The sequence below is a fragment of the Pinus tabuliformis genome, chromosome 7 (genome assembly GCF_031772625.1).
Source record: "Pinus tabuliformis cultivar Carrire ecotype Pingquan chromosome 7, CPIR1, whole genome shotgun sequence".
NCBI classification, from domain to species: Eukaryota; Viridiplantae; Streptophyta; class Pinopsida; order Pinales; family Pinaceae; genus Pinus; species Pinus tabuliformis.
The window spans coordinates 832,083,066-832,102,829 of NC_142293.1; the positions used below are offsets into that span (position 1 = coordinate 832,083,066).

The 19,764-nt window shown below is 38.8% G+C and overlaps 1 protein-coding gene across 1 annotated transcript in view; it reads right to left on the bottom strand.

Annotated features, from left to right (window-relative positions):
- The window catches only part of LOC149250193 (ARM repeat superfamily protein), a 289,306-nt gene that overhangs the window by 108,651 nt on the left and 160,891 nt on the right, over window positions 1-19,764 (bottom strand). Inside the window, exons 10-16 of the mRNA XM_089458935.1 lie at window positions 16,676-16,738; window positions 16,342-16,425; window positions 15,949-16,124; window positions 7,716-7,755; window positions 7,406-7,549; window positions 7,154-7,273; window positions 6,844-7,059 (exon numbers count right to left, since the gene is read on the bottom strand). Of these exons, the coding sequence (XP_089315061.1) occupies window positions 6,844-7,059; window positions 7,154-7,273; window positions 7,406-7,549; window positions 7,716-7,755; window positions 15,949-16,124; window positions 16,342-16,425; window positions 16,676-16,738 (843 nt within the window). The remainder of the gene's footprint in view (window positions 1-6,843; window positions 7,060-7,153; window positions 7,274-7,405; window positions 7,550-7,715; window positions 7,756-15,948; window positions 16,125-16,341; window positions 16,426-16,675; window positions 16,739-19,764) is intronic.

Below are 19,764 nucleotides of genomic sequence, written 5' to 3' on the forward strand. Positions count from 1 at the left end.
TATGATGACTGGTGAAATCGCTCTCTTTGTTGTTGGCAATGGATTTTTTATCTTTTTATTTGAACTCCAAGCGGATAAGGAGGTTATCTTCTGCAACGGACCATATTTCTTTGGCTCCAGAGGGATGTACCTTAACAAATGGACTCTGGATTTCAATCCAGATGAGGACATTCCCACTGCCATCCCTGTTTGGGTCAAGCTCCCTCGTCTCCCCATCTCCTGCTAGAGCAACGATTGCCTTCGGGCTATTGGCAATGGCGTTGGGAAATACCTAGATAAGGCTGAACCAAAAGGCTCCCAGTTTGCCTGCGCTAAAATTTGTGTGGAAGTGGACTTGGAAAAAGGACTTCCAGCTGAAATCAACCTAAACTTGGGAGAATGGAAGCACAGACAAGTATTAGATTATGAACAAATACCATTCAAATGCAGACACTGCCACGACTATGGTCACTTTGCCAGAGACTGTCCTAAAAATGGAAATGAAAAAAGTGTGGAAGCTCAGGCTACATAGGAGGAGCAGTGGCAACAGCCCAAGAAAGCCTCGAAAGGTAAAGGAGCACCGTCAAAAGTTCGGAACCCCCCAACCCCCATTATGGTTCCTTCCTCTTCGAATCCGTTCAAAGTTCTAAGTGAAGAGGAAGTGGAAGCGAAAGCGTCTCCCCAGATTATCGAGGACAAGACCCAAGAAAGAGAAGAAGGAGAAGTAGTGAAAAACAAGCAATGGCTCGAGAGAACAAGAACTTTATCAAGGAAATAAAGGAGGCGGGTGGGTTGACAGTTAGCACCGCATCTGAAATTAAACAGGAGGCATTCAATCATTTCAACTCTTTACTCAATCTAGAGCGCCCTTCTTCGATTGGGGCATCTGAATTCCTCTTAGACCTTCCCCAGGTTGTCTCTTCGCTCTCTAATCTCTCTTTTTGATGTAATTCTTGAAGATGAAGTTCTTAATGCTATTTGGCACCTGGAACCTGAGAAGGCCCTAGGACCAGATGGTTTCTCTATCATATTTTATCGTTTATTCTGGAATGTCATTAAAAAAGATCTTATTAGAATGTTGAACTACACCAGGGTCAAAAAGAAGTTGGGGGTAGCACCAATTCTGCCTTCCTTGCTCTAATTCCAAAAGAAGCCAATCCTACCACCTTTTCTAGATTTCGCCCCATCTCTCTCTGCAACTCCTATAAAATTTTGACGAAAATCATTGCCAACAAAATCAAACCCTTACTACCCTCCATTATCTCTGAGAACCAGGGTGGGTTTATGCAACATCGAAATATTCTGGACAATATCATTCTGGTACAAGAAGCAATGCATTCAAGTAACGAAGAGGGAGAAGCTGGAATGGTCATCAAATTGGACATGGCAAATGCATTTGATCGGGTAAATCACTCCTTCCTCTTTCTTGTCATGGAGAAATTAGGATTTAATATTGACTTTATATCTTGGATCAAAGCTTGCATTGGATCTCCTTGGATCGCTCCTCTCATCAATGGGTGTCCTAGGGCCTTCTTTGCGGCCTCAAGTGGATTACATCAATGGGTGTCCTAGGGCCTTCTTTACGACCTCAAGTGGATTACATCAATGGGTGTCCTAGGGCCTTCTTTGCGGCCTCAACTGGATTACATCAATGATGTCCCCTTTCTCCCCTTCTTTACATCATCATGGCAAAATCTCTCAGTTGCAACCTTGAGGTTCGATGGCTTAATGGATCCCTTCCAGGGCTCAGTATCGCAAGAAACATTAGAGCAATCAACCACTCCCAGTTTGCTGATGATACCCTCCTAATTGGTGGAGCTTCCTTAGTGATTGCTTCACGATTCAAAAAAATCCTAGATGGGTTCCTTCTTCACTCTGGGGGTATGATCAACAATTTAAAATGTCAGTTAATTGGATGGAATTGCCAAAGGGACTTGTTGAATGCAATTGGTTGATTGTTGGGAATTTCGGTGGATATTCATCGCTCTTCTTTTAAATACCTTGGGATTCCAATCTCCCTAAAACAATCATCAGCGGAAGAATGGGGGAATGTTCTTCAAAAAATTAGGAACAAAGTGCAGTCTTGGGGTGTTAGATGGCTCAACCTGGCAGGAAGGGTCACCCTCATCAAATCAGTGCTTTCTTCTCTTCCAGTTTATATTGGGGCTGGCCTCTTAGCTCCAAGATACATCAATCAACAAATAAGCAAGCTTATTAGGAAATTCCTGTGGCAGGGAGGAAAGGGTAACGAGCATAAATTTCATCTGGTAAATTGGAATTTGGTTAAACAACCTAAGAAATTCGGAGGTCTGGCAATAAAAGATCCTGAACTAATGAATCTGGCATTGGGGGCAAAATTGGTCTAGAGGCTCCTCTCGGATTCTGATGAGTGGTGGAAAAAAGCCTTCATTAGAAAATACTTTCATAAAAACCATCTCACTAGACCAGAGGTTGAATCCTGGGAAAAGAAAGGATCAAAAATATGGAGATTATGCAAAGCCTCGTCCTCTCTCATTCTAAATCACCTAGGTTGGTTCCCTGGAAATGGGAAACGCATTCAAGTTGGATCCAACTGTGCGAATGGTATAGACCCAACTCTCTTTGGATGGCTGATTGAACATGGGTTCTCTCATCTTGCAGACATCTCTTGTTGGGATGATCTCGGCATGTGGAGTGGGTGGCTCTCTCCGGAAATCCCCGATCATCTCCAAGTTCAGTGGGATATGCTGATTGAAAGCCTCTATGGGTTTGCTCCAATAATATCGAGCAAGCTAGATAGACATGTTTGGTTGGGGGGGAATTCAAAAAAATATTGTGTCAAGGATGGCTACGCTCTCTTATCCAATCCTATGCCCTCCCCTCTCCCCTCCCCTCTGTGGGGGAAAATTTGGAATGGTGATGGTCTCCCTAAAGTTAACATTTTCTGTTGGGAGTTGGTCCACGAGAAAATCCTGACAGTTGAGAACTTAAAAAAGAGGAAAATTAGTGGTCCATCCTGGTGCATTTTGTGTGGCCAAGTGGAGGAATCAATCAAGCATTTGTTTTGTTTCTACCCCTTCTCGCTGGAAGTTTGGAACCATGGCCTTGCTCCTTTGGCTCAGATTTCCCACCTTGCAGATGTCTGGAGCGACATGTTTATCCATTGGGGAAATAAAACACCTCGCTCTTTAAATCCCTTGCTTCGGCATTGTTGGATGGCATTTCCTAAATATATGTGTTGGTCGATATGGCTGTGTCGTAATCAGGCTATCTTCCAAAACCTTCGTCAAAGCTCAGAAACAGTTGCAATTAAAGGCGTGTCGTTGCTTTTCGAGGTCATCTCTTCTCAAGGATACGATGCTTTGGATATGAAAGAATTGACCAGCTCCAAAAAACACTGGCTCAGGCTTGCCCCTCCCTCCCTAAAATCTGCCTGTTTAAGATCCACTAAAATTTTGAAATTTTGCATTAGATTGAAAGGAGATGATTTCGCCGAATGGCAAAGGAAAGTCAGGAACATCCAGTTGTATTTTGATGGTGCGTCGAAAGGTAACCCCGGGGAGGTTGGAGCGGGAGGGGTAATAATCAACCTCGAAGAAAAAACAGAAGTCAAATATGCTTGGGGACTTGGGGTCACCTCTAACAACCAGGCGGAAGCATTAGCATTATGGCAAGGATTAAAAATATGTTTGGACAATGGTGTCAACTCCTTGAACATAGTGGGTGATTCCAAGCTAATCATTCAAAAATGTATTAGGCTTCTCAGGAATGGGCCTCTCCCTCTCTCTCTTTTGTTAGGGTTTCTACAGTTTCTAGACTAGACCAAATTCTAAAGATGCAAAGTCAAAGCTGTGAAGCTACCTCTAGATCAAAGTTGTGAAGCTGCTAGGTCGAAGTTGTTGAAGCTACATCAAGGTCGAAGCCGTGAAGTTGCTAGATTGAAGTTGTTGAAGCTGCTAGGTCGAAGTTGCAGAAATTGTTGTTAGGGTTGAAGTTGTTGGAGAAATTGTTGGAAGGTCAAAGTTTGTTGTTAGAAGCTATGTAAGGAAAGCTCATCAAGAAGGAAGGATGGCTTGGTCTTGGAGGCTATTGGTCAAGGGTCATAGGTCTTGGAATTCATCAATTGAAGTTCTATAAGAAGAGAAGGATTCTGGTGGGTTTTCCTCAGTTGGAGAGGTTTTGGCCTTGGCTGATTACCTATATCTCGTGTCCTATTGTCTTATTGTTCTTTATGATTTGGTAGTTGTTTGATGATAGAGAACACTAATAATAATAAAGGAAAGAAGTTAATCAAGTAAAGTAAAAATACATCACAAGCTCTTATCAAAGTAAGAGAAATCAAAGTAAGCCAACCTAGTAGTGCTTCAGGTTGTGAACACAATTGGATTGCATTTGAAAAATTACAAAGAGGCCTAGCATATTAGCAACTACAATTTTTTTAATTGATGACCCTTAAGAACCAAGTCTTATTAAATTTATTATGATGCTCTTACATGTAAGAGTATCTATGCTTGGCTGATTTGGTTTATCACCACTATAAATCTCCAATGGGTAAAGCAAATTTAGCACTCACTTGACATGGACAACATTTCCTTTTAACGCCTCGACTAAGTCAATGATGGAGTTCGAGAGGACTATTAAGGAAAAAGCACCTTTGTACTTACAATTATAGGAGGAGCAACCCAAGCACGTACATGGGGTAGGAGAGGATCTGGATGACCCACCAAGGAAAACTCTAAGGCCTAAGTTTCACCAATAGACTAATTTCCATGTTTTTTCCAAAAAAAATTACGCAATTTCCAATTTATTCTAAAATGATTGCCTAAGTTGAAAACAATAAAAGTATTTTATTCTAAGAATCACCAAAGGTTTCTAGAAACATATGAAATCTTTAGAAATTTGAATATTTAAAAAAAAAATCTATAAACTGTTTATGGTTGCCTTTTCTAGATTTAATAAGATTTGCCAAAGTTTCTACAGTATAGATCCTTCAAATTTTCCCTGCAACCCACCCCCCGCCCATTAGTGGGGGCATAGTTGGCCCCTTAGCGGGACAATGGGATTAAGGAGGTTTATGAGGTAACCTCATCACCATCCTATACACCAATTCATACTCAAGCAACCACCAACGGACATCAGAATAATGTTGCATGGCGCTCTAGTGGCAAGCAATACCTGATCTGTCCCCATAAAAGGGGAAGAGGGAGTTGATAGGTAGTTGCTAGATTGATCTTTATGGAATCATTTTTTATTGGTTATTCAGTTTTGTGTCTTTGACTAGACAAATATCAAGATTCAATATCAAATTTGATGTGTCATTTGGCATCTTATGTATCGTATGTATTAGTATTTTTTCTTATTTAAGTGACGATGTTATTCTTTGATGATGTTCCTGATTTTTTTTTTAATTGAAACGTATTAATACTTTTACACTTTTTAATGCTTGTCATTTTTCCATGATTATTTCCATTTTTTCTCGATTACTGCTTCAAGACCATCACCGATTAATTACCAATTACGATTATTTCATCTATGGTATAAATGCATATTTTCATTTATATCTTTTTTGAATGGCCAAGATATTCAGGGTGACAAGACCCCAACTTTTGGTGAAAGGTTTACCTGAGTTATTTTGATCCCTCTCAATGCTTAAGAGACCCAAGGTTATGTTGGATCTATGCTAGTGTTAACATATGCATATATGCATATATTAACTTATTTCCTATGATGAACAAAATATTCAAGTCGACACAACTAATGGCAGTTACTTCAACAATCTTTTCTGCAATGCTTTCAGAGGACAAAGCAAATTTAACTACTTGTCTTGCGACAACTCCCAACATTTCTAGGTCTACTTTCCTGCAATCACAAATACTCTAGCAAGTCCTAAAATTTCTAAACATCCTATCTTGCAATCATGAATAATCTAGCAACTATAGAGTGCTTGAAAAACAGTGACCAAAAGTTGCATTGTGGCTATATTGGCAAAGTGTCTTAGCAATGTTGATTCCTTGTGAAAATGTCAGCTCTTCTCCAAACGCAAATGTTTTGGCTGGTATATTTTTTCCCTGGCAACAGCTACGTAGCAGTTGTACAAGTGCTTTTATTTTCTTTGTTTTTCAAGATGAGAAATGCAGTATTGTTGAATACAATGGTTTATGCTTAATTCAGTTTCAAGCCCTATCAAGTGATTCACAACGTGCCTCGACAAGGATATTTTAAGGCTGAAAACAGCAATTATGTCAGCTTGGAGATGCTGGCAATAGGTTACAGAAAGGTGATTAGCAACGATGATTAGGTTATTAGCAATAGTGCTTACTATGTTGTTTAATATTGATGGGACTAATCCCTTCTGTTACTTTCGGCTTGGCTAGAGTGCTTCCTATTTATAATGGTCCCTGCTAAGGACCTTCATTATGAACTTCTTGATTGACTCATTTCTTTTCATTTGATTAAAATATAGTGGATCTGTTTGCAACTTGGTAACAATTTTCACATGCTTCAATGATAGTTTCTAATTTATATTTTTGTGGGCAACTGTTTTGTTGTGAGAGAAAAACCAGGGATGCCCACAATTTCTGGTACCACTTGTGACATACCTTGCAGCAGTCACTAAATGCCATAAACAGACATTCATTAGTAAAGGCCCATGCCATATAGTGCAAATGATATAACATACAAGACATGATGTCAAAAAGACAACACTTTTAGTACATAAGCAACATGACTATTCTAGGAGTTATTCTAATGGACATGATCCTGTATAACAATTATTAATATAAAGAAAAGAAATTTAGGTAGATTACATAAATCCTGCAGAGTTGAAATCATCTCTATCTATGTGCTAAATAAATAAATGAAGGCATAGGTGTACGTTATTAGGACCTGTGGCCAAGGTTTTGGGACAGGTGGAATGTGTCTCAGTATTTCTCCTTTGATAGCAGACATAATTGCTGGAACATGAAGACTAACTTTCTCTTCACCTACTTCCGCTGCAGTAGCTAGCAATTGCAGTGAAAGGGAGGCTTCTTCCTTATCCTTACTAGTTCCACCTACAAGAACTTGCAAGAAATTTAGCCACTCTGTTGGCGTGTACTCCTCCTGCCAATTGTGATAAAACGATCAGTATCATATTAATGTAATTCTTCAATCCACACAAACCAGTCAAAAGGTTTAGATCCCTTGAAGAGGCTACCTGAAGAAGTGCTGCAAAAGCACCAGCTGCAGATGCACGAACTGGATACCAAGATACATTTCCAACATTTGGTGCAACAAAGGCCTTTAACAATGAATTATATATCTCCTGATTCAACTCCTGAATTGCCAAAGCAGTTATTAGTTAAAACATAAAAGCTGCAGAAAGCTTTTCATAGATGAGTGTGCGTGTAAAGTTTTAGGCATTGGAAAACATTGATATTAGAAGAACACAGCTAATATCATAACACACCTCAGGAAGACAAACTGCAAGCTCTCCCAGCAACCAATTGGCGTTGGCAATAAGATAAGGTGAAGGTGAGGGCATTGAATAAAGAGGCAGCACTCTTGTTCGAAGTAAAAGTGATACATGCCCAGAACTTTGAACTTTAAAAAACTGCACAGCAAGAAAATATAAAAGGTATCAAATAAAAAAGTGAACCAAATTTCAGAGACTGGAACAAAATGCACAAAGATGATATAAATTTTCCACAGGAAAAGTTGCAGTCTGAAGAACGTATGGAATTACAGATGAAACCAGGACAAGGTCACCAGATAAATACCTCTTGTAGGCTTCCATATCCCAACAACACACCATAGTAACTGCAATAAGCACACTATGAATGTCATTTCTTCAAGATATTCAAGTGAATATATCAATGAATATTGAACTCTAAGCAAATTTGAAAATAAAGTAGCTACTAGAATTGAAGACAAAGTGCTTTGATTGTTATGAGATACAGTAGCCATTTGGTAACATATAATGTTCAACCTTATCCCTTTTGCTGCAAGCTACCTTTGAAATGACAGAGGTGACTTTCAGTTGCAGGACAAGACTATTGACAAGCGAAGCATGAGCTCACTTGCAAGATTAAAGAGACACAGGGTGATTAGAAAGGAAAAAGATCAGATATTGATAACTTGAAGAGGGCACTTTTCAAAACATGCTTTTCCTTTTCTAAAAGAACTTCCAGCTTTTTCTTAAACTAGACAGATCTTTTCTTTATATTGAGTATACAGTGCAGAAAACGGCTAGAATGGTGGTCATGAACACAATGAATATGCACAAAATACAATAGAGAACAAACCTCAATGAGACTGATTTCATTAACTGTCACCCAGCCCATACATGGCAGACCCTAGGAGAATTTTTTCCTCCTAGAATGCCACCTGCCAGCTGGTAGCCCCTACTATGGGCCACAGATAGCCAGCCTTGGATGTCTCACATATTCTCTGGTGAGTACATTCATTGATATAGCCTACTTATCCGATAGAGATGGATCATGTATTGTTAGGTACATTAACCATTTTTGCATTCAAATGCTTTCATTTAACCTTTAAGGCATTCAAGTACAGATCACAGGTTGAAATTGGGTATTAGACCATTGTTGGTTGTGTACTGGTTCCTTTATTTCACCTTGGTGGTTATCATTCACCCTTAGTCCAATGTGACCTTTCTTAGCATCTTTCTTTCACTATCTAGGAGGGCACAAATAGGAGGTTCCAATGATTGTAGTATTCCATGTTGTCCATACTTAACACTTGTCCTCATTTCGTTATCCCATCTTCTGATTGGCTAATGTCAGTCACTCCAAATGGTTTCCTATTGGCCTTGTCCAATGAGGGGTTGGAAATACTTGAGGTTGATGCAGCTATAAGAAAATAAAAAGAATAAGCAAAATACTAAAATGCAAAAGAATGTCAAGGGGCGTAAAGCAATCAAAATCCAATTATATCTTGATCCCTGCCTCCTCTTATATAGCATGTCATCCTCAACAGTATCCATGCATATCACGCCTATCAAAGCAAAAGCAACACTCAATGAACATCCTAATCCTGGTGAAGTGATAAACTACCCATCACTAAAAACGGATTATATCATCATTATTATTTGAATAATTAATGAAGCTTGTAAAACAAGCCACATAAAATGATGAAAAAGGAAAATATGGGGACTGAGAAAAACAAAGGCAAGGAAAGCTAACTCAAGCAGCTAAGTGTTCCAAATCTTATTTCTTAATACCTCAACAATTATTTTATACCCAGAAATTTACTCAATCAAATCTAAAAACCATGGAAAATAAATTCACTAGTATTTTAACTTTCAGAAATTAAAATGTAGCAGAAATAAAATATGGAAAATCAATCATGCTAGAGCAGAAAAATTTCTGCCCAATACAATCTTCCTTCACTTTATATTGCTCAGGAAAAATAGGGGTTAGACTCACAGAGAATAAATAGAAAAATTACAGTTGCTTGGAACTGAGAAATAGGCCCCTATAGAAATTGGCCTCAAGGAATTCAACCCACTGGAAATAAGCCCTCCTGGAAGATTTTGGCCCTTGGAGAATTTGGCCTCCCTCACCAACAGATCAGCCCATACTTCTCTCGTACAGCCCCTGCGCTCTTGAGAAAAATGGCCCTTGGATATTCAACCCATCTCCAAAAACTTGGCCCTTCTCTTCAAAAAATTGACCTCTCTCTCTCCTAGACTCAGCCTCCCTGAACTTTGCTCCCAAAAGTTCCTACTTGTAGTTCTTTTCCCTTCCCTTCAGTCCTAGAGTCTCTCACTTCTTGAGAAAATCACTCTCTCAATAATAGCAATTCGTCTTCATCCTCTCCCATATGTTCTCTCTATAATTTCTCCATGGAATAAATCCTTAATCTCCATAGTGATAGATGGCTAAGACTAAATCCCGGCCTTTTCAGATCAGCAATAAAGATTAGATGTAAGTTACTTAAATAATTTAATATTTATCCTTAGATAAACCCAAAGTCAACATTAATTAAATAATTAATCAATGTACTTTTTCCTAACTTAAAAACTTAAGAAAGAGATCATATTAGTTGCTCCACTTGAACAACCACTTAAAGACGACTTCTTCCCCTACATGCTATACACAAGCCTATGCAAAAGACCTTCCAAAGCTACAAAATCAACACCCCCTCCTTGGGACATCCTTCAATTGATAGGTGGCATATGAATGATGATGAAATGGATGGGGTCACAAGGGTCTCAAGGCCAAATGCCATGGGTACAAGGATGGCAATAATGAGGGATGTCCACATATTGGGTATATAGATGTAGGAGGGAGCAATCGTGGATACATGAGTTACCCCAGCCTTTGTTTTTCCACCCCTCTTTATTTTCTTTTTGCCTTTTCTTGATTTTTCTTTGTATTACTGCTCAAGGATCCAAGAAATTAGAGCATGTTGTGAATGATATAAAGCAGTTATTAACCCCTTAAGGTGGGGCAGTTCATCGCCCACCAAGGTTTGGGACGTGCATAGGTTCCTTAATGATGTGAAGGCACTCATGGGGCCCTAAGAACCAAGGTGATGACCATGATAAGGGGTAGAGCTCATGTTTGGCTTTTGCCCACATGCTAATTAATGTCCCGGCCATCTTTTGCATTTTATAATATTCTTTTCTTCTGTTTCTTGCTTGTGGCTATGATATGCTTATAACTTTCTTTTAGTTGCATCAACCTCCAGGGTAACATTTCCAAGCCCAACCCAAATATGTGGACAAGGGGAAGGAGAGTGCTAGTGCCTTGTGGATCTAGTGGTCATGTGGACCCAGAGGAGAATGATGACATAGGGCTTGCAATGTGCGAAGGGAGTGAAAAAATGTGGTATGGGAAAATGGGAGCACGCTACCAAAATCGAGGTCTCCCAAGTAGTGCCCTTCCTAAAACCACAAGTCAGTAGGGGAGATCCCACAACACTAGGATCGAGGATTAACCCCCCATTTAAGGTGAGGGAACAAAAACATGGTCAAAGCCCTTCATTCTTCCAAGTCACCCAACAATTCCATGCCCAAAATGCCCAAGAAAAACAAGCATAAGCACTTGATTGCACAATTAAAAACATACCTTTTGGGATGGATTGCCCACCTTCTAACATATGCTCTTGACAGATGGGCGAGGGGATATACAACTGATGCAGGGATCAAAGATCAAATGGCACCCTGTATTGGCTACATTGGTGTCCGTTTGGGGTTGTTGGTTGAAGAGATAACTAGGAGAAAAATTTCTCCTATGGTGTCACTCGCTTTTGGTGGGTGGCGCACCTCAAATCCCTAAGGTTGCTCAATATACACCTCTTCCACAATAATCCCATTGAGCAAGGCAGTCTTCACATTATTGAAATTATATAGCATGTGCAGTACAATTTTTTGATCTGATAATTACTTCCTAAAGGTTTCCAAATAGTGTTTCTCATGTCACTGTTATTATTGAATAATTACACACATAAATCTTGAGTGTAAATGCAACAAAAACAATAAAGATCACAGAAAGACACCATGCACAATAGACACAAGATATATATTTTTTAAACCCTAGGAAATCTAATCTGGGAGAAAACCCAACAACTTTTCTTAAAAAGAAACTGTCTTTTCAGCAAGGTTTACAAATCATAATTTGTCTATAAATCTTTGCCAACGTTACAAGTCAAATCACCAGTCAAACCTGGTCAGGTTGTTGCTTGTCAACACGGCTCAGACCTGTCAAAAGTCAACTGCAGTCAACATTGGTCTATGGTCTGCAATCAATGTTGGTCTGTGGTCAAACTATCGCACATGCGGATTGTGGTCAACTGTGGTCTACAGTCAAACTTTCGCATGTGCAGTTTGCGATCAAGTACAATCATCCTATGATCAAAACCCTCACATGTGCGGTTGTACAAAGCAGTCAAACTGCGGTCAATCTCTCACACATGCAGTTGTATGGATCAGTCTAAATAGTGGTCAACCCTTCACACATGCAACTACACAAATTAGTTAACTCACTAGTCAAACTTGGTCAAACCTTCACACGTGTAGCCTCTAAGAGCAGAAGTGAAATGATGAAGAAAGATGAATAGATTTCTCCTTAGCTAAAATTTCTCCTCCACTAGAAAATTTATAAATGAGCTTGCTATGTTGATGTAGTGTCTCCTCACATGCACGTCTATTTATATAGAGCTCTAATGTTGAGTAGAGACCCATTAAGAAGCCCCTCATCACAAGAAACCCCTTCACTTATTGAGCCTACATTACAACTCAACATTAGACTAGAATTGTTTATTCCACTAGTGGGTGAAAACCCCCATTAAATAAACAAATCAAACTTGCTCTATAAAAAATAGATCACTCCATCCTAGAGTAGGCAATATGAGTATCATGGGCCAATCTTCCAGAGCCAGACACCAGAGCTAATGGGAGAAAAATTGCCCCGGGCCATTCACCCCTAGCCAAATTGGCATGGCCCCATGGGTGAATGTATCATTCCCCATTAGTCAAATCAGCATGACCCCATGGGAGAATGTTTGCCCGATGTTGCAAACTATAGAAACATCAACACTCCCTCTCAGCGAGGGAGACATTCTGCATCACACCAAGCTTGTCTCTAAAGTATACAAACTTCCCCCTAGATAGAGGCTTGGTGAGAATGTTTGCAATCCACTTTCTTGTGGGTATGTACTAGAGCTTCACTGCTCCCTTCTACACCATGTCTCAAATGAAGTGATATTTGATCTCAATGTGCTTCGACCTGTCATGAAATACTAGATTCTCCAAAAGCTTGACACAACTTTGATTATCACAATGTATCAAGGTCATCTCCAACGCCTGATCAAATAGTCTTGTAAGAAGCTTCCGATATACCAAGCTTCCGAAGCTTCCAATATACTCTGCTTCTGTTGTATTGAATGCATTAGAAGTCTACTTCCTACTAAACCAAGATATCATAGTTGATCTCAAGCTAAAGTAGCACCACGAGGTGCTTTTTCTATCCACTACATTCTCGGCCCATTTAGAATCAGTATATCCCTGCAGCCAAACTTCACCACCTGAGACATATCTCAAGCCATATCCAACTGTACCATGTAGGTATCCCAACACATGCTTCGTTGCAACCCAATGTACATGCCTTGGCTCAAACATAACTTGGTTCAAGGTGCTCCTTGCAAAGAAAATATATGGCCCGGTGTTAACCAGGTACACCAAGAATCCAATCAACTGCCTGTACATAGTGGGATCCACAAAATTTGAATCTGGAGCAGAATCATTCAGCTTCTTTAGATTTGTCATCATAGGTATAGCGATGGACTTGCAGTCCATCATACTGAATCTCCTCAAGATCTTAACAGTGTACTTCCCTTGTCTGAGGAAGATCTCACCTAGAACTATAGTTCGATAGAGCTGCAAATGGGCAAGATCCTTGAGGAGCCCACCTCTTGGATCATCACCTTGCTACGGGAGCCCATGATCAGTAGTAGCGGGATGGAAGAGTTTTCAGTTGATTCCATGGAGTGTTGGAGCGACAGATGCAGTAGTTAGCAGCGGCAGAACTTGCGCAGCGCAAAGCAAAGAAGCAGCAATGCATTGAGGCACAATGCAGAGATTCAGCAGCGCAGTGGCTTCAGAAGACAGCGTAGGGCTAGCAGAAGTCAGGCTTTCAGCACCGAGGTGTATCCACTAAGATACTTGTCCAGTTTTGGGTGTTTTCAGTTGCTTCTCTCAACAACTAAGTCACAGTACGGATGCAGTGTTAGTAGTGGAAGTGCTAGTAGCATAGCAGATGCAGCATTTCAGAGGGAGTTGTAGTACATATGTAGCATTGGCAGTGGCAGTGTCAAAGGGTGTAGTATAGTTGCAGCAACAACGCAGTAGTTGGTGGACAGCATGTCAGACATCAGCAACGCAGAGGACGATGCTTCAAAGTCAAAGCAGTATGCAGCAGCAGTATATTGCTAGAGCACATTCCTCGCTAAGAGGGAGTGTTGATTTGGGGTAGCATCGGATGTGCTCTAGGCTTCAAATTTTGCAAGGAGGCTTGGACACATGCATTCCAAAGAACCCAAAAACCATTTTGGGAAATTCCACCCAAAGATGATTATATTAACATAATTAATATTTTTAATGGGGTTCCTAAGTCTAAACTTAGGAAAATTAAAATATTAATGGGTATTAATGTAATTGTGGGTGAATCTTCTAGAAAAAGACAGAGATCAAGTCAAAACGATATGAGCCTTTGATTAGGAGTTAATCTAGGTCGTTGGTTGTCCAACAAGAAGATATAAGAAGGGGCTTGAGGGTCATTTGGAAAATACATCAAGAGAGATCAAGAAATCGATTTTCTGAAGTGAGAAGTTCTCAGGAGGAAAATTCGATTGAGGAGATTTCTTGCAGCAGAGAGGCGGGGATAGCTTCTAGAGAGAGTGATTTTCTCAACCAGAGAATCATCAGAAAAGAGTAATCCAACAGTGGCAACGTTGAGCCAGAGGAGCTGACGCAGAGGCAGCGCAGAAACCAGTGAGGAGTCTAAAATTTGCAGAGCAATTCAAGTTTCAGAAGCCAGGAGTCGGGGTTTGAGACTGGGAGGCAGAAATCGAATCTCCTGGGCAGCAAATCGACCAACCAAAGGAGTGACACAATCCCCAGAGAGCTTGATGTTGGGTTGACATAGACACTGCGCAAAGGCAGCCAGAAAAGTCGAGGAGGCAATCAGTTTGGGGCTAGATTAGCCAAGGTTTCTAGTGATAGTGTGAGGTGACCTCAATTCTTTCTACCAGCATTTCTCTCTGTAACTAAATAACCCTGTGAGGTATTCAAAGATGTATTCAGAATTTTCTACTGCTTAATAATAATAAACCCTCAGAGTTGTTGCATCAGTTTTCCCACATTGGGTTTTTCCGGAGACATTTGTAAAAATTAACAATGTCCTATGTGTTTGTATTTCCTTGCTCAGTTTCCATGTTTCAGAATCATATTTAATTTGGTGTAGGTTGCTTCAGCAATTTACTTCAATATTCCAAGAAGAAATCTGAAATAAGTTTGTAATGTAATTTACGATCTAGGAGAAGTAGATTCAACTGGTTGCAGTAGGATTCCAGAGATTGTTAGATCTAGGAATTTTCACAGCACGGAATAACAGCAGCGACAATAGCAAAAGGAATTGTGAAGGAGAAAAAGAACAACAAAATGGTCTTTCTATGATGTTTATCCAACCTTGGGAAGAAAGATAGTTCAACAAAAATCAGAATAGATTGGGATACACCAAAGAAAACAACTTTCATATTTCAAATTACTCCAAACCAGTTCAGTTTGTGAGTGCAGGATTTCTTGAAGAAGTTAAGAGTATTGATAAAAGTGTCAACATTGTCAAAGAGATGGTCACATGGAGAATTAGTGTTTTGATCTCCATCCTTGTCTTCATTGTGGGAAGACAATGAAGACAAAAAGATTTCAAAAGTAGAAGAAATCTAAGAAACTAATTCAATATCTATGGATAAATTCATGGAGATGGAATCTACAAGTGAAGCAACTACATTAATCTTACCGCCTAGTCAAAACAGAAGTAAAAACACAAAAAAAAAGTCAAAGATGATACTTTCCACACCTAAAGGGGGCAGCACAATGATAAAAAGAAACTCTCCTACACCTTTAAGGGGGGGAGTAAATTGATGAAGTAGATTGGTTATTGGTCATCCAAAAGCCACCACATTATTCAAAACAGGCTGCTTAGTGATAAACCATAAACCACCAGTTTCCATGGAAGATGCTTAGTGGTCAACCAACAAAACCACCACCATTCTGGTTATATGGTTAAGAATCAAGATTAATATTAGGAAGTTATAATTGAGTTGTAATTATTCTATTACATCCTTGATAGAACAAACCATACTTTATAACCCAAAAGATATGCAAATGGGATTTCCTTGATTGAGCAATTATGTATGTCTAAATTTGTATTTCTTCCTATAAACTGTCAAGTTCCCATATTAAAAGATTGTTAACCATCTGAAACTCACTTCATGACAATGTCTGTACTTGCAGAAGAACCATCAGGAGGAAAAACAAATTTTGATAAAAATGGTATCACCAATAACTCCCCAGCTGAACCCTGGCCCAGACCTTGCCCACTTTTGCCACCCTTCTTCCGCTTTGTAGATACTATCTTATTGCTTGTACCTGCCATAGGAGGACCCTGCATGGTGATAATTGTTATTTCCATATGAGAATTACAATTTCAGTTTCCAGAGTAGATATCATAAATCTTGAAGAACTCTAACAAGATTTTCAAAATCAAGCATCTTAAAATAAATAAGATAAAGACATAGCACAAAATATAAATTCATCATGAAGCAACACCACAATCTCCCACTACTCTTCCAGATCAGCATTGATGAATAAATGAATCATACCTTAGATGATGCAATCACACCTAGAAAATTTAAGGCACTCTTTCTTGGTGTATAAAGATCTTCTTTCCAACCACTTGCTTCATCCTACAAATACCAAAATGAGCCATCCAAAGATGTAAATAAGTATTATTATATTAATGTCAACAATTATCCAAAGGCAGCCAATAGGACTCTTAACATTCCATCTTTGTAGGCACTGAGAGTATGGGAACCCCATGCCTCATCTAACCAATGGAAATCTTCTATGAGAAAGAAAAATACTGAAGCAACATATCAAACTTGAAGAAGTTAAGAAACACAATACAAAATTTCATCCATATAAGTCTCTAGATACCAGATCAGATGGAAGATTTTTTCGCAGATATTCATCGGTATCTTGCTCCCATTCCACCATATCCTGGGACAAATCAACAGGTATGGCAAGCACAAATTATTAGTGATCAAAGAACAAAAAATTAAATGCATATATCAAATTTCATTTTATCTCCCTAACATTTCAAAATCCTCAACAGTTCATATCACGATTTGTAACTCATTTTTTCTAAAAAAACAATCATAAACACAGCAAACTCACTTCTCATATTTTAAAGACGTTTGCAGTCCCTTCTTCCAATGTGCAGAATATAATTTTTAATTAGGTAAATTCCATTCAGACATGTATTTACAAAGTAGAAAGTAAATTATTAAGATAAACCATCAAGAAAATTTGAACTCAGTATTCATTCTGTACCAAGGATTCCAAATTGAGAACTGTAGTCAGTTTGGGATCACCAAGCTGTGAAATCATCAGGTCCCCACAATGAGGGTCTGCCCAAAACTGGTTTCAGATGTACGCATAAGTAATGCAAATATAAAACTTTATTTGTCCTGGAAAGCAGGATTGATCATTTTTGGTAGGAAATGTCAAATGCAACTCCAACGGTCAAGAATCTAGATACCAAATATAGAGATAATCAAACATGCAGACACCAATAGCACCCAAGGGCCAAAAGTAATACATTTACATTTGACCAACAGCATATATTGTTGTGCCAGTCACACAAGAAATAGAGTGCACAGGTAATATAAGGGTACATGTTTGTGCAATTTCCAAAATTATAATGATTATGTTTTGATGTATGCAATTATATTCTCAATGTCCCTTCTCACAGAAGTGATCATAAAAAACTATTTAGAACTACTCGAAACACTTTCAATTATTACCTTGTCTAGGCACATTTAAGACGAGTCGTATATCAAACAACATAGTGCAAATGACAACCATTTGTATCCACAATCAATTTTTAACATAAATCATTTTTCAAACATATTCTACGCTAAAATGCATTGAATAAAATTCATTATTTGTTCAAGTGACTACAGTATATATTTTTTACAAACGTTAAATAAATAAGAATAAAAAAATAATAATTAAAAAAAAATAAACAAAGGTTTGTCAACCAGTCTGAAATACCCTAACGTGTATAGGTCGTATGACAGGGGATAAGAAGTAAGATAGTGAGGTAGGCAAAGGTCGGAAAACTTTCTGTTGATGAATTGATGAATATTTGAAGGCTATCAATTACTGAAAAATAAAATATATGCATGCAAAGAACAAGTGAAATCATGATCTTACTTTTCCAAATAATGAATAAGTATCTAAGTCACTTGACACGGGGATTCAACGGATACGGGGATTCGAGTGTCAGATACAGACACGTTGACCCCCCCGAACAGGACACATTCGGATATGTTATATATTATTTTATTTAAAATATATCTATATATATATATATATTAAAAATTAGATATTTCTTACACAAATTCTCATTCATGATACAAATTCATTGATTCAAACATAGATCTTCATCTAGATGTAAGTTTTACAAAGTAACATTATGCATACAAAATTACAAATACAATTGTGACATAAATGATAAATGATAAATTATAAATTTATAATACATATTCAATTCATCAATGATCCAATAGGAGAAAGACAAGATAGTAAGATAAAAATATTGTAGTTTTCTCATTAAGTCATCAAAATCAAAATGTGTTACTGTTTACATAGGTAGTGCAATGGCAATGGAAAATAGAAATAGCAAATACAAAACAACTACAAGTATACAAGCCTCAAGGCAGTAGGTAGCTCATGAGTCATGAGTCATCAATCCTCATAGTCATCATCAAAATCAGCATCACTGTCCTCATCATCATGGTCACCATTGCTCTCCTCTGTTGCATCCTCCTCCTCCGTATCCAAAGTCATTTCTACATCTGCTGGTGTGGAGGATGACCCCTGTATAGTATCACCATCATCAAATCTGGCAGGCTCTAGGACTTACTTGTTGCTTGAATCGCCTTGAAAATGCTCCCACACCCTTTGCTCCTTGCTCCGAAACACCCAGAGCAAACCCACAACAAACTAAACAAGTGAATGTGCAAATAGAATGGGGAAATATGCCTTTATAACGCCACACGGGTTCTTGATTTCCGGATTCGTGTCCGAAAATTGGGACACGTTCCGGATTTGAAGTGTCATGATCGAACACAGCGTGACCCGATTTTTGGACACGAATCTGCCCGAATCGTGTCCGATTCGCTGGATTCAAGACATGTAGGGCCTGGGGAACGAATCCAATTTCATAGATAAGTATACTAAGCCTCACAATCCTATGCACTACTCCAATGACATTATAGGCATAGGTAGTAGCTAGTCATTTAGACGGACAAAATTGATTATTTCATGAATAACTTACATTATATCAATCAAAACAACCTTAGGTAATGGCTCAAGGTGGGAAGAAAACTCTAGAGGGTCTAGCTAGCCCTTGATCTGGCACAAAACCCAAGACACCCAACAATGATGTCCTCTCAAAAGCCGCTGCAAAAATGAAATTTGGATCTTCTCATGCTACAAGCAATCTGAGTTTGTTCATGTCCGGCCTTAGGCCTGGGCATGGGCACCCCTATGTAAATTCATTGTTTGCTGCCAAAGATGTAGCAAAGGAAGTGCACGAAATGAGTGAAAAATGGCAGAAGAGGGAGAGTTCCCTAACTACATCCTCTTCAATCTGCCATTAATCAAAGATGCTGAAAAGCATAATGGCACCCTTTAATCTGCAATTTTTGTGTCTACTATAGATCTGGTTGTTTCAGAATTGCTACAACACACAATGACAATATGTGAAGCAGAAAGGTAAATAGCCATCCATTGACAAACATGTGCCCATGCAAATCATCGCATACACTGACAATGTTCAAATTGCTAGAATTCTTTTGTCTACTTATATTTCAACTCACTTTGCAAAAGATTTTACCCAACACTTTCCTAAAATATTTTTTGATTAAACACATCCTTTAAGAATACTCTGTTCTAATGTCCCTTCCATTATCCATATACCCTTTATATGCCAATACCCCATGTAGAATTTATCAACT